Genomic DNA, 14,158 nt, shown 5'->3' with positions numbered 1-14,158 from the left:
GAAGAGCACAAACAGGAGATGCCGAAACAAGGAGTGCTTCCCAGGAGCTGGGACAAGAGACTCAGGGAAGGTGTGTAGGGAAATAAAACCATGACAAATAGCATGTTGGGGTTGGGGGAGTACAGAACTGAGTTAGCCTCAAGTTATGGAGACAAAGAATTGATGCTTTTGAACTGTGATGCTGGAGAAGACTCTTAAGAGTCCCTTGGACTGCAAGGAGATCAAACCAGTCAATCCTAAAGGACATCAGTCCTGAGTATTCATTAGAAGGACTGATGCTGAAGCTGAAACTCCAGTACTTTGGCCACCTGATGCAAAGAGTTGACTCACTGGAAAAGACCCCGATGTTGGCAAAGATTGAAGGCAGGAGGAGAAGGGGATGACAGGATGAGATGATTAGATGGCACCACCAACTCAATGGACATGAATTTAGGCAAGCTCCCGGAGATGGTTAAGGACTGGAAAGCCTGGTGTGCTGCAGTCCATGGGGTCGCAAAAACTGAGTGACCGAACAACAAGGGAGACAAGGCAGAAAGGCAAGAGGACTTTACACCAAGGACTCAAGTTACTCAAGTAACCCTCTGCCTGCTGACCCCCGCTCTTCTTTAAAGATTTCAGCCCACTTAGTGATTGCTTTCTTTTAGGGTCTTTGCTGGAGGTGGTGTCACCCGCTAGGGGTTGTTTTGGGTATCCATGGGACACTCCACCAAGGCTGGTTGTTAACAGCCCTAGGGAGTAGAGTGTAGGTTTTATACCCATGTTGTGTGATTTGGAGTGTATTACTTTACCTATCTGTGCCTCCATACTTTCACTTGTCAAATGTTAGTTGTTGTTGTTCAGCCGTTAAGTTGTCTCTGACTGCTTGTGACCCCATGGACTGCAGCACGCCAGGCTCCTCTGTCCTCCACTGTCTCCAACAGTTTGCTCAAATTCATGTCCGTTTCTTCTGCGATGCTATCTAACCACCTTTTGTCAGACATCTTCATTATGACCTGTTCATCTTGGGTGGCTCTGCACGGTGGCTCACAGCTTCATTGCAAGCTTCAGAGCAAGCCCCTTCCCCATGACAAGGATGCTAACAGTACCTACCCCAAAAAGTTGTTCTGGGACTTTTTGTCAGCTGTATTGTTGTTCAGTTGACAAGTCGTGTCCGACTCTTTGCAACCCCATGAATTGCAGCATGCCAGGAGTTCCTATCCTTCACTATCTCCCAGAGTTTGCTCAAACTCCTGTCCATTGAGTCGATGATGCCATCCAACCATCTCATCTTCTGTCGTCCCCTTCTCCTCCCGCCTTCAATCTTTCCCTGCATCAGGGTCTTTTCTAATGAGTCAGTTCTTCACATCAGGTGGCCAAAGTATTGGAGCTTCAGCTTCAGCATCAGTCCTTCCAATGAATATTCAGGACTGATTTCCTTTAGGATTGACTGGTTGGATCTCCTTGCAGTCCAAGGAACTCTTAAGAGTCTTCTCCGACACCACAGTTCAGAAGCATCAGTTCTTTTGTGCTCAGCTTTCTTTATAGTCCAACTCTCACACTCATACATGACTACTGGAAAAACCATAGCTTCGACTAGACAGACCTTCGTCAGCAAAGTAATGTCTCTGCTTTTTAATATGCCGTCTAGGTTTGTCATTGCTTTTCTTCAAGGAGCATGTGTCTTTTAATTAGGTATAATTAAAAAGCATCTTTTAATTAGGTATGTATATTGAGGTCTAATTGACAAAATTGTAAGATATTTAAAGTGTTCAATGTGCAGATTTGATATAGAGATACATTTTCCCCCACTGAGTTCATTAACACATTGTTCTGGAATTTTTAAGGATAATCAAGTGTCAAGTGTGAGTGCAGTGCTTAGAATTAATGTTCTATAAGTGTTAGCTACTATCGTTGTTATTACTGAGTTTGAGTTTTGCTGGGCTTGCTTGCCCATGATTCCTGTCTGCCTATTAAACATGCTCTTTCCTCTGAAGTTTGGGCAGGAAAGCTGCTTTCTTTGTGAAAACCTCCTCTGCTCTCCTTGGACTTGGATTCTTGATGAAACCCTTGGCACACATTCATCGCCACTCTGCCTCCCTTTGCTCTCGTCCTGAAACACTGTGTGTCCACTCCCACTTCCCTCTCGTGTGTCAGAACTCCACCAACAACAGGAAGCGTGTCTTAAGTCCCCTTCCTCTCCTCTGCCTCCTCCACGCCTGGCAGGGAGTAGGCACCCAGTTAAAGTATGTAGGGTGAATAAACCAGTCATTCTCAACCCTGTCGGACCAGCCCCTCTTCATGCAATAAATCTTTTAAAATAATTCCTTTTATCTGTTGTGAAATGAAATCCATACTTGTTACAACCTACTTATACTCACAGCTCTGAAACAGATCAATACACTGCCTTGCTAATAATATAACAAATGTGCTCAAAGTAATTTGAAATAAAAATAATGTGTATTTTGTTCTGTAAATGATCAGGCATAACACCTCCAGACAAGCGCTTCCCTAACTGTAAGGTGCAGACAAACCCCCAGGGCATCTTGTTCAAATGCAGATTCAGTGGTCCGGGTGGGAGCCTGAGAACCTCCATTTCTAACAGACTCCCAAGGATGCTGATGTTGCCAGCTGTCAGGCCTCCCTTTGTGTCAAGGGGCTAGAAGACACACAAAAAGATCAGGTGCCGGATGTTGACTCACCAAGAATTACAATTACAAATACAAGTGGAGAACAGGTGTGTTTGTTGGTAACTTACAGGCATAGCTTGTGTGGCTGTTGATGACAGGATTTTTAAAAAATCATGCTATAATTCTGAATGATGTAAGATCTCCCCTTGAGTTAAAGATAGTTACTTTCCTGGAAAATTCAGTTCTATTAAAAGCACTCAAAAGTACTCTGTCATATGTAAATTTGTATGAGGTTCCTGACCTGCATAATTAAAAACCAGTTGTTCGCCCACATGACAGGTAGAGACATTCAGAAGTCCTGCAGGATGTGGGATTGTTCTTCATTGCTTTGGAAATATGCATTGTTAGGGATCTGGTGTCCCCCGTCGCTCTCTGCCAGGAACATCCCACAGTCATTGTGGCAACCGAAATGGCAAACATGTTTTCAGAACACCCCTCGAGGGGCAGTCCCACGTCTATGGAAAACCCTGGAATAAAAGGATTCCTTAAGGACTCTTGAGATCTTTGAGGCAAGGCTCTGAAGTTGAGTTCCTTGAGAATCCTGGGTCCTTGGTTTCGAGCAGGCTCACAACGTGCAGTGGGTGAGGGGACCTGCGCCACGTTGGACAAGAGCTGTGATGATCTGTAGAGCAGCCGCCGCTTCTCAGTACTGCCAGCCACTGCTCAGTCCCACACGGTCATCACACGCAGAATCCCAGCCCACTGCTGTCAGGCCTCCTGGTGCTTCAAGAGAGGATGGAAATCCAAATTTTAAGATGGAATCTCTAGACCTTGAAATGTTGCCTGGGACTATAAACCAAGACATGAGTACCCCGTACAAAGCAAACCAACCCCTTGATACAACCATGAAGTCCCAGTTAGGACCTCTGGTTTAAATTTGGGGGGCTTCCCTGGTGGCTCAGTGGTAAAGAATCCACCTGCCATTATAGGAGACACAGGTTCCATCCCTGAGTCAGGAAGATCCCCTGGAGAAGGAAATGGCCACCCACTCCAGTATTCTTGCCTGAAAAATCCCATGAACAGAGGAGCCTGGCAGGCTATATAGTCCATGGGGTTGCAAAGAGATGAACACGACTTAGCAACTAAACAACAACAACTTAAATTAGGGATCTTGGGGATCCCTAGTCCCCAAGTGCCAGCATCTTGGGGACTAGCCACTTGCTTGAATGAATGCCCCCTCCTCAGAGTGACCCTGTTTCCAGTGGGGGAGTCTAACCCTCCTCCCACGTCCCCCCTTTGCAGGCACAGTTTCTCCCCATCTCCTCCAGATCCTCCCTGCTCCCTCCAGCACGCCTTTCCTTAGTTAACTTGGGCCCTTTCTGCGGCCATCTCTTTCTCCCTGGCCTAGCTCTCCTGTTCTGTCCACTTGGACTGGTCACTTGGGGCTGTAGTTGTCACACGGGAGCAGGGCTTGAGCCACTGAGGCTGCCAACAGGGGTCTCTGGAGCACATGCCCGTGGAGCCCTGCTTCTCCACCAGGGGTGATTTTTGGCCCCTAGGGTATGTCTGGCAATATCTAGAGACATTTTTGGTTTTCACACGAGTGTTACCGTCATCTAATAGAGAGAGATCACGGGTGCTGCTAAACACTCTAGAATGCACGGGACAGCCTCCACAGAGACATGACCTGCCCCCAGATGTCCCTAACGTCACAGTTGAGAAAGTCCGTCTTGGAGAAATCCAGAAGGCTTTGTTACTGAAGCTAGACTGGGTTGTTCATTGTGATTGTCACACCCTCCTGGTGGGGCTAGAAGGACATTCTGGGTCCAGTCTGGACTCCTGTGCTGGCCCCAAGGACACAGCAATATGGAGTTGAGGTCCAGGCCACATGGCCTTGGGCGGTGTCAGGGATAAATAGGCCATAAGGACAGATATCAACGGGTGAGATCTTGTTGCACTAGGGGAACGGGTCCAGTGTGAACCGAACGCCACTGAGACTTGTACAGAGAGACTGGTCTCTTAAAGGGAGCGTGAGGGCATAGTGAGGGGGTGAGCAGGGCTTGAGCAGAGTAAGGGCAGTGAGAAAGGACAGAAAGCAGGAAGGGGGTGGGGGGCCCTGTCCCCATGAAACTCATCTGGGTTTGCCAGCTGGCGCTTCTCCAAGCTAGTCCTCTCCTTTGCATAGGGGCTGGAAGGGACGCTGGGGCCCCGTCTTAGGGGGTTAGCTGGAGCAAACTCGATTCTGTTGGCAGCCTTCTGTTTTCTCAGGCAGGCGCTAGAATGGGACTAGAATCATCCAAGGGCTGTGTCCTTGAGCTGTCAGAAATGATGTTAGTGTTTTCTCCAGTCTTTACAGGCCAAGGTTGAGGCCATGTTGAGAAGGGGCTCAGAGGGGCTTGGCTAGAGTTTGGTCAAAGGGAGCAGCTTTGCCAGCAGGTCAGTCTTCCTCCCAGAGGGTGTCCTGGGGCTTTAGGGTTCTGCCTCTTTCTATAAAACTATTTATCATCACTCCATTTCCAGTTGACCTAGATTTCCACCCGTGTGTGTATTTATCATGTATGCAAGTAAAATAAAAACCCACAGGCCTGCTGTATAGAGAAAAACCCAACATAAAAAGGTCCTCAACTTTTATTTCCTCCATGAGTAGGTATTTCGAGTCTGTATTATGTCAGCAATTCTCAAACTTGTTGGTCTCCATGGACCCCCTTCTATTTTCAAATATTGTTTCGGACCCCCAAGGAGCTTTTCTTTATGTAGGTTATATCTATCAATTATTTGTTATATGTTGAAATTTAAACTAGGGCATTCTCAACATTGGTTATTTATTGATTTACTTAACATAATCATAACTCATTATGTGTCTGTATAAGTAAAACCTTTTATGAAAAATATGTGTGTTTTACACAACCAAAACAAATTTCATGAGAAGAGATTGTTCTGCATTTTTGCAAATCTTTGTAATATCTGGCTTAATAGAAGACAGCTGGATTCTCACATTTGTTTCTGCTTTCAATCTGTTGCGATTTCACACATCATGGATCCTCTGCAAAACTCCACTGTGTGCTTTTGTGAAAGATGAGTGAATAACAGAAAATAACGTCTTCAAATTATGATGAAAGTAGTGACCTTAAAGATCACCTGAAAGGGTTCCCCCAGGGGTTCCCAGAGCACACTTTGAGAACCGCTTCATTAGATCATCACTATAAGCATTAATTCCAATTTAATCCATTGTAGCTAACATTTATTCAGGTCTAGGCTTTATCCTGAGTGCTGTACACATGTTAACTCTCTGAACTCTCGTAAAAGTGCCATTAGGCAGGGACTAGTTATTATGCCCATTTACAGAGAGGAAGACTGAGGCTCTCAATGTTAGATATTGTGCCCTGGGTCACACAGTGAGCAAGTGGCAGAGGCCTGATGGACTTGATTGCACTTCACCTCCCCACCCTGCCCTTCCAAATGGCTTAAGTCTACTCACTGGGTGATGGGGCACCGGCTAAAAATGTCACCTGGATGCTGAGTATGTATAAGCCTCATGCTAAGTGTTCTGTTGTTCACTAGAATTAAATATAGGTGTGCCCTATTTAATCTCTCCCTCACCTTTGCAAAGTAGGTCTTCCGACCCCTTCTTTTTTGGTAGATGAGAAAATTGAGGCCCTGAGAGGCTAAGCTCCTTTCCCCATATCTCAGAGTTAAGGGGCAGAGGCTGGATTCCAAGTCAAGCCAGTGCTACCCATGCAGCTCCCTCCCTCCTCACCCAAAGCTGCGCATCCCGTTAACATGACTAAATCTGCTAAATTACACCAGGCTTATTATTGAGGGTTTTATTAAAGCCTGGCCTGCCCGTGCCCAGCGAGGCCCCCGAGTTTCTAAGTGCTGGCCAGCCCTGCCACTCTTTGTGCATACAAATGAGCCCGTGAGGGGCCTCCGTGAGGTCTGTTTGCATTGGCAGCTGGGGTAATTGCATGTCCTAATTGGGTGCAGCTATGCACACTGCGACTGCCCTGGCACAGCCGTCCTTTTGGAAGCAGGTGCAGGCTTCTCCCCCAAGTGTCCCTCTCAATGGCCCTGGTCACCTTGGTGATGGGAATGAAGCCTCAGACACTGAGTTCACCAGCGAACAACTACTCAGCTGGCCGTGCGTCCACACACCATGAAAGGAAGCCATAAGCGGGTGGTGATGAGTGAGCAGGTGGGATGGGCGCCCTCACGCCTGCACGGTGCACCTGGCCGGGGCTCCCCTCTGGCACCCTCCCTGGTCCTCAGACCTGCCGAGAGGCGGGCAGCATCGGTGGGTGTGGCCTCTAGACCTCAACTGCCTGGGTTCCAATCCTGGCTCCTCCACTTCCTAGAGCTGGATTTAGTCCCTTAACTTCTCTGAACCTCCGTACTCCCATCCAAAACATGGGAAGAATAACAGCATTTCTTTCATAGGATCCTCATGAGAATCAGATGAGTGAGTCGGTACAGAAGGGTTGGAAACAAAGCCTGGGGCAGAGTCAGCACTGTGCACGTATTTTCTAACGGGAGCAGGTTTCGTTAGCACCTTGCGTGTGTCAGTCACTGTGCTTCATCGGTTCTCAGCTATGGGGAGGGAGGTGCCAGCCTGGGATGGATGAGGAATTTGGAGATGAAATCGTCTATCCCAGGTCAAAGAGCTACTGGAGAAGACGATCACAGGATGATGCAGGGAGGAAACCACACACTTAGGAGCACCCACCTACCCCTCCATCCCTGGTCTCTTAAAATCCATCAGCTATTCCTCAACAATTTGAAATTGCAGAACTTTGTTAGTCAATGTATTGCTTAATGGTCGACTCAGAGAATGTTCAGCAGCATCGCACAGGACCTTTTATCTTATAGATGAAAAAATCTGACAATCACTAAAGCAAGACAGACCCCCGGGTCTCCTCCTTTCCTGTTTGGTGTCCTTTCTACACAAAAATAAGAGCAAAACTTTATCAATGAGTGGAGTATTTAGAACCCACCTCCACTCCGAAACAGGACTGGGGTGTGGTGGGGGGGATTCAATTGATCAAGCAAGGAAAAATCCATCCTTAAGTCTGAACCATAGAGAACCAGGAAGGACAGAAGCAGATCCAGGTGTCTCCAGCACAGCAGCCTGGGTCACGTAACCCACCTCTCGAAGCCATCTTGTGCTTGGCATATTTCTACCTGATTGAAATTGGCTCTAAACATGCCCAAGGTTGAATGGGAGTGGAGGACATTATTGCATTTAATTATTTCTCTGGAATAAAAATGGATTCTAGCAGCAGCTTAGAAGTAAGGCAACAGCAGAGCAATTAAGAGTTTTGGAGCTCGCATGTGAACATTTGAATGTGCAATCATTGTAATAAGTACATTAAAATAAAATAAGTCAAAGGGTTGCATTTACATAAATAACCCAAGGTGAGAGTGTTGGATTGCTTAAGAATAAAAGGGACACAGCTAGGAGATCATCATAAAGAAATAATAATCGATCTGTCATCCAGGTGGAGACCATAATGGGTGAGACAGTGGAGGTCCAGTGTTAATTGGTGGGGAATCGTCTTTGCTTTTTCTTCTTCCTGCTTTGGGTGTGGCAGACACATTCCAGAAGTTTTATATACATTCATCATCACCAAACCCCCATGAGGCCTTATTTTCGAATCCCTATTTTCCATATGAGGAAACTGAGGCATGCAGAGCTTGGATCACATCATTTCCAGCATCACTTTCATTTCTTGGTGAGGTTACTTCACTTCCCTGAGCCGTAGTCTCCTCCCCTTCATTAGGACTCATGCTGCGGCTTCCCTGGGTGCTCGAGGGGATTAGGGACACAAAGTGCGTGAAGGGCCAGAGTTTAAGGGGACATGGGTGCTAATGGTATGATGATTATCTCACATGTGTTTTCCTGGAAACCTCCCACAGTTGGTTTGTACAGGGAAGGGAACCTGGCTTGGATGTCTGGATCTTGATTCTCCAAGGGAAGGAGAGAAAAACTGAGGCCCATTAGCCTCTTGGCGAGCAGGTGAAGAGTTAAGGGGAAAGTGAGTGATACTTCTCCAAGGTATAGAAGGGTTGAGGGATAAATGGATAGAGCAAATGTAGTGTATTCATACAATGGAATATTATTCAGTCGAGAAAAAGAAGGAAATCCTGCCATATGTGACAACATGGATGAACCTCAAGGATGCTGGTATGAAAGAGGGATGAAAGTGAAAGTCGCTCAGTCATGTCCCTATGGACTATATAGCCCAGCAGGCTCCTCTGTCCATGGAATTCTCCAGGCAAGAATACTGGAGTGGGTAGCCATTCACTTCTCCAGGGGAACTTTCTGACCTAGGGATCGAACTCGGGTCTTCTGCATTGCAGGGGGATTATTTATCATCTGAGCCACCAGGGAAGCCCAGAGGATGTTAATACTGAGTGCAATAAGCTGGACACAGAAAGACAAATGCTGCTTGATCCACTTACATGAGAACCTAAAATAGCCAAATTCAAGACTTCCCTGGTGGTCCAGTGGTTAAGACTCTGTGCTTCCAGATCAGAGGGTGAAGATTCAATCCCTGGTTGGGGAACTAAGTAAGATCTCATATGCTATGTGGCATGCCCCCTCCCCCGCCCCAAAAGAGTTTGCCTTCGATTTTAAATAAATAAATAAAACAATCAAACTCAGAGAATCAGAGAGTAGGATGGTGGTGGCCAGTGGCCGGGGGAGGGGAAAATGAGAAATCTCTAATCAACGGGCAGAAAGTCTTGGTGGTGTAGGGTGAATACATTCAAGAGATCTGCTGTACAGCCTTGTGTCTGTAGGTAGCAAGACTGTATGGGGCACTTAAAACATTTGCCGAGAGGGTAGATCTCCTGTTACATGTTCTCACCACAGTAAAATAAAGTGTACAAAAAAGAAGAAAGAAAACTGCTGGGCGAAGGTGTTGGAGAACTGATCAACTGCTGTAGAAAACAGCCTTGACTCAGAGTGACCGAGATCTTAGGCTCCTGAGTGATGCCTGATTCTCACTGACTGTGCCTCAGTAACTTTTCTGGAAGCTATCGAATACCTACCTGTGAGCTCTTCGTGCCAGAAGAGAAAATATTTCCCTTTCTTCTTACACTCAAATCTTTTGGTTTCCCTTGACAGCTGAGTAGCACCTGGGGCCAGGGGGAAGGCCATGGGGTCACGCAGAGCTGACAGTCCCTGTTGTGTGGGTGTCTCTGAGTGGACAACCCTTATTAATCTCGAGTCCTATTAGAACTGCTACTGGCCCCTGGTCCTGATGTCACAAATTAACCAGAGGAACCAGCCGTTTTCTGATGGTCAGATTAGCTTCATTGATTGCAGCGTTTCCTGTGTCTGGTGTTACTTAGAGAAGTTCTGCCAGAAAGTGGTCGAGAATGTGAGCTTTTGAAATTTTGATGGAGGTTTTCTGCTCAGGGGATAAACTGGTGATCGTCAGTTAATGAGGAAAGAGACCAACCCAGGAACTGTACTTAGGACTTTTTTGATGAGAGTGGATACATGTGGCTGTGGGGGTTTCTGCTCGCTCTCTACCTTCTTGTTAACTTCTAGAAAATGGGCTTAGGGACAGAATTTAAACTCGTGTTCTTGGACAGCAAGTGTCATCAAACTGATTTTTTGGCTGTTAGAGGCAAAAAGCAATGTGAAATTGGGTCTTGTATCTGAGGTCAGCTAAGAGGAAGAAAGCGGATAGTTGTCTTCTGTATTAATCAGGATGAGTTAGACCGTGCTGCAGTAACGAAGATCCCCAAACCTCAGGGACAGAGATCCGCAGAGGTTTACTCTGCCCATGGAGGGTTGGTGGAGTTGCAGGGCCTTTACCATCAGGAGTGTGGCTGGATGCTACCAGGGAAGAAGGGACAAGGCAAAATGTGCCTGGCCCCAGTCACTTGTCTTGGCCACCGCAAGTTGCTTGGCTGTGTCTCATTTGCAGGGGATGGGAAGTGCAATTGTATCGTGTGCCTAGAAGGAAGAGAACTGGAATATTTGTCAAGAGCTTTATTGAATACCATCCCCCCATCCAGTCCATTCCAACCTAGGCTAATGTATGCAAAGAGCCCATCCACTCTGTCACAGAGAAGGGGACACTAAATGCTCTGCCCTTGACCTGTCAGCTGAACAGAAGAGGCACAAAACTACCACAAGTTTTAGAATTAGACAAGTGCAAAGTCACAGCCTTCCCTAAATGACGTCAGACAAATCATTGAATATCCCCAAGCTTTTTTCCCCTCTTTTGTAAGATGAGGGAATGGTAGTATCTGCCTCTGTTACTTCAGAATTTACTTCTGAAGGTTAAATGATTTATCACATGGATGGGCTTAGCACACTGCCTGGCACCTGATAACATGCCCAAGTGGGTGGAAGCAACAAGCAAGCCTTGGCTCCTCTTTCTGTAAAATAGTGAGGGGATACCCCTTAGGGGGCGATTTTCAGCATGCAGTAAGTAATACCTGTGAATCAGCGGCATATGGTGACTGGTTCACAGGGACAGCTCAGAGAATTCATCTGAGAGGCTGCTTGGGATTTTTCAAGGGTCTCTGGACAGAAAGAAGGAAAAGAGGAATAGCAGTGAAGTTTGTTTAGGTTTCAACAACAGAGGCATGGCCCCCACTTGAGGGGGATTTCTTACAAGATGCATGCGGGAGGTAAGAAAAGCCGGAAATAGGTGTTAGAACCGGAATTTCCCCTTTACAGACCAGCATGTAAGGTCGGCTCCCATGGATGACCAGCAGCTTCTCTGTGACAGAACACAGGCTGCACTGTCTCTCGGCGTCTCCTTGTTTCAGTCTTTCTATCCATTGCCTCCAGCCGCTGCCACCCGGGTGCTCTGTGGCCCCTCCTTACTGTCCTCTCCCTCTTCTGTGACTTCCTGACACCTGATGGCCACTGGCCAGCCTAGAGACGGCTCTTTGGAGATGACATGCCTGTCCCAGATCCATTTAGCTGGGTGAGAGTGGATGGGAGGGGAGTCAGGCTGCTGTGCTTAAGGGGACAGAGTGAGGGGGATCAGAAGGGCTCTGCAGCTCCCTGGAAGTGGCTGGTGGATCTGATGGCCCAGGGCAGAAGTCATCGACCTATCTGGTTTGAATCCCAGCTTCACGACCAACCACCTGGGTCACCTTGATGAGTCACTGATGCCAGTACCTGCAAAATGAGAATAAAAGTAACATCAACTTACAGAATGGCCACGAGGTATCTTAGTGTTGCTTTCATTCCTATGGACTCTGAAATTGGTACTTGATGCTAGGGGAGATGAAACGAAGGTAAGAAGTGAGTAGACACATTGCTGGACCAAACGGGGACATTGGAGACAAGGGCAAGCAAACCAAGCCCAGAGAAGGGGAGCCTTCTAAACTCACAATCCTGGAGAACTGGGGTCTGCATAGTGTTTTTTAAAGGGCCAGAGAGAAGTATTTTAAGCTTTGCAGGCCAGATAGTCTCTATGGCAACCACTCACCTCTGCTGTTGTAGTAGGAAAGTGACCATAGACAATCCATAAATGAATAGGCACGGCTGTGTTTCAATAAAACTTTATTTACAAAAACAAATGGCATGGAGGATTTGGCTCAGGGCAGGCAATAGCTTGCAGGACTGCTAAAGGAGGAGATGCACTTAGTGTCAGCTGAACGGCAGCCCCTCCTGGGCACCAGCACCGCCTCCACAGCTCTGTTCCTCCAACGCCCTCCTTGAGAACCTTCAATGGTCCCATTTAGGAAAATGAATGAGGATGCCTGCCCTCAGGATTGCTACTCATTGCCAGTGCGTTACTATAGCAATGGATTTAAAGAGTCAATTAGCCTCAATTCTCCATGGCCTCTGTGTCCCCTCTGACTGACTGGCTTTGGCCCATGGATTCTCTTTGAGGTTAAGGCCTTCGTAATGGGCTTTAAACAGAAGCACTGTGTTTTGGAAGTGATGAAGGACATTAGTTGACCAGTGCATTTGATCCAAGCTCAAAATGGCCAGGGCCCACATACCGTGGAGAAGCTGAGTTCCAGGTGCCCCTCTTCCTGGAAAGACTCATTGTCTCAAAAATGACTCTTGCCTTTTCTCTTGACCCAACCCATCCTGGATGACTTAATCAGTTCTGCTCCAGATACAAGCATCAAGAGTCAAAGCTCAAACACAAAACTGTCACCAAGTCTTGGATTCATTGTAAGGATTGTCCTGTAAAGGACACATTCCTGCCGAGATAGCTGGTGATGTCTCCCCTCCAGAATTAACTGTGGCATGGTCTCATTCCTCTTATGGGCATAGATCTAGGAGCATGTCTTAAAGGCAATGGAAAGTAAATACTATCCTACCAATGTTTTCTCCCCTTATAGCTTTATTATGGCTTTGCTAACCATTAACCATCACAGCGCTCTCTGCTGGAATTTAAACAGGAAACTCAAAACAAACTGTCTCAATTCCGGTAGCAGAAACACTCAAGGAGACTTACATGAAAAGGGAGTGTGGTTAATAACAAGATTGAGGATCATAGTCCAAGCATGTTAGATGTTGCAAAAGTTTTATTTTCTAGTTGAAATGTCTTGTATTTCCAGGTTGAGAAACTGAGTTCAAAGAGAAAGATCTAACATGAAGTCTAAGGTGAAGCTCATAGCAAAGGCAGGGCGTGTGACACCAGGGCTCAAACCTCCAAACCTACCTGCCCCATCCTCCAGAGCCCACCTGCTTAGCTTGATGGCTCAGTCAAGATTCTCTTCTGTGTTTTGTCCCTGTCTTCTTTAGGACGGCTACTTCTCTCACCGGCCGAAAGAGAAAGTGCGGACAGACAGCAACAATGAGAACTCAGTGCCCAAGGATTTTGAAAACGTGGACAACAGCAACTTTGCACCCAGAACTCAAAAGCAGAAGCACCAGCCCGAGCTGACGAAGAAGCCCCCTAGAGGACAGAAGGAACTTCTGAAGAGGAAGCGGGAGCAGGAGGAGAAAGGGAGGGGGCGTCCGTCCCCGGGAAAAGGTCCCAACGAGGTGCTGCCTCCCGGCGAGAGGGTCGCGGTGAACGGCAGCCGCGGCAAGGACGCCCCCCGACCGCCCCACGCCCGCAAGAGCGGGGGCAACTCCCCCGAGGCCAAGCCTGACCAGCCCCTCAGGTGTGATATCTCGGGCAAGGAGGCCATCTCCGCACTGTCCCGCTCCAAGTCCAAGCACTGCCGCCAGGAGATCGGGGAGACCTACTGCCGCCACAAGCTGGGGCTGCTGATGCCCGAGAAGGTGACTCGGCTCTGCCCCCTCGAAGGTAAGCCCCAGCCCCTCTCTGCTCACGTCTGCAGACCTTCTCCGAGCGACTGCCCTATTTTTCAAACCCCAAATCAAGACACGAGGTCATTTGTTTTGGACTTTCCTGTGAATTCCAAAATCTTGGGTGGGAAGTTTCCCCACATCAAATTACCTTTTGTTGCAGCGTTAACCAGGTGCCTTTGTGACAAAGGATAAAATGCAGTGCAGTCAGGGCTAATGTGGAAGGTGTAGGTGGCGATGGTATTGATATGGATTGTTTTCTCTCTCAGCAGAATATGGGGATTAAAATTGACATGAATATTACTGT

General features: G+C 47.3%; 1 protein-coding gene across 1 annotated transcript in view; it reads left to right on the top strand.

The window, feature by feature from the left end:
• Positions 1–14,158, top strand: part of XYLT1 (xylosyltransferase 1) — a 350,343-nt gene that overhangs the window by 178,207 nt on the left and 157,978 nt on the right. Inside the window, exon 3 of the mRNA XM_027528095.1 lies at positions 13,339–13,849. Coding sequence (XP_027383896.1) covers positions 13,339–13,849 — 511 coding nt within the window. The remainder of the gene's footprint in view (positions 1–13,338; positions 13,850–14,158) is intronic.

The sequence above is a fragment of the Bos indicus x Bos taurus genome, chromosome 25 (assembly GCF_003369695.1).
Source record: "Bos indicus x Bos taurus breed Angus x Brahman F1 hybrid chromosome 25, Bos_hybrid_MaternalHap_v2.0, whole genome shotgun sequence".
NCBI lineage: Eukaryota > Metazoa > Chordata > Mammalia > Artiodactyla > Bovidae > Bos > Bos indicus x Bos taurus.
This window is presented reverse-complemented; position numbering and strand designations above follow the sequence as displayed.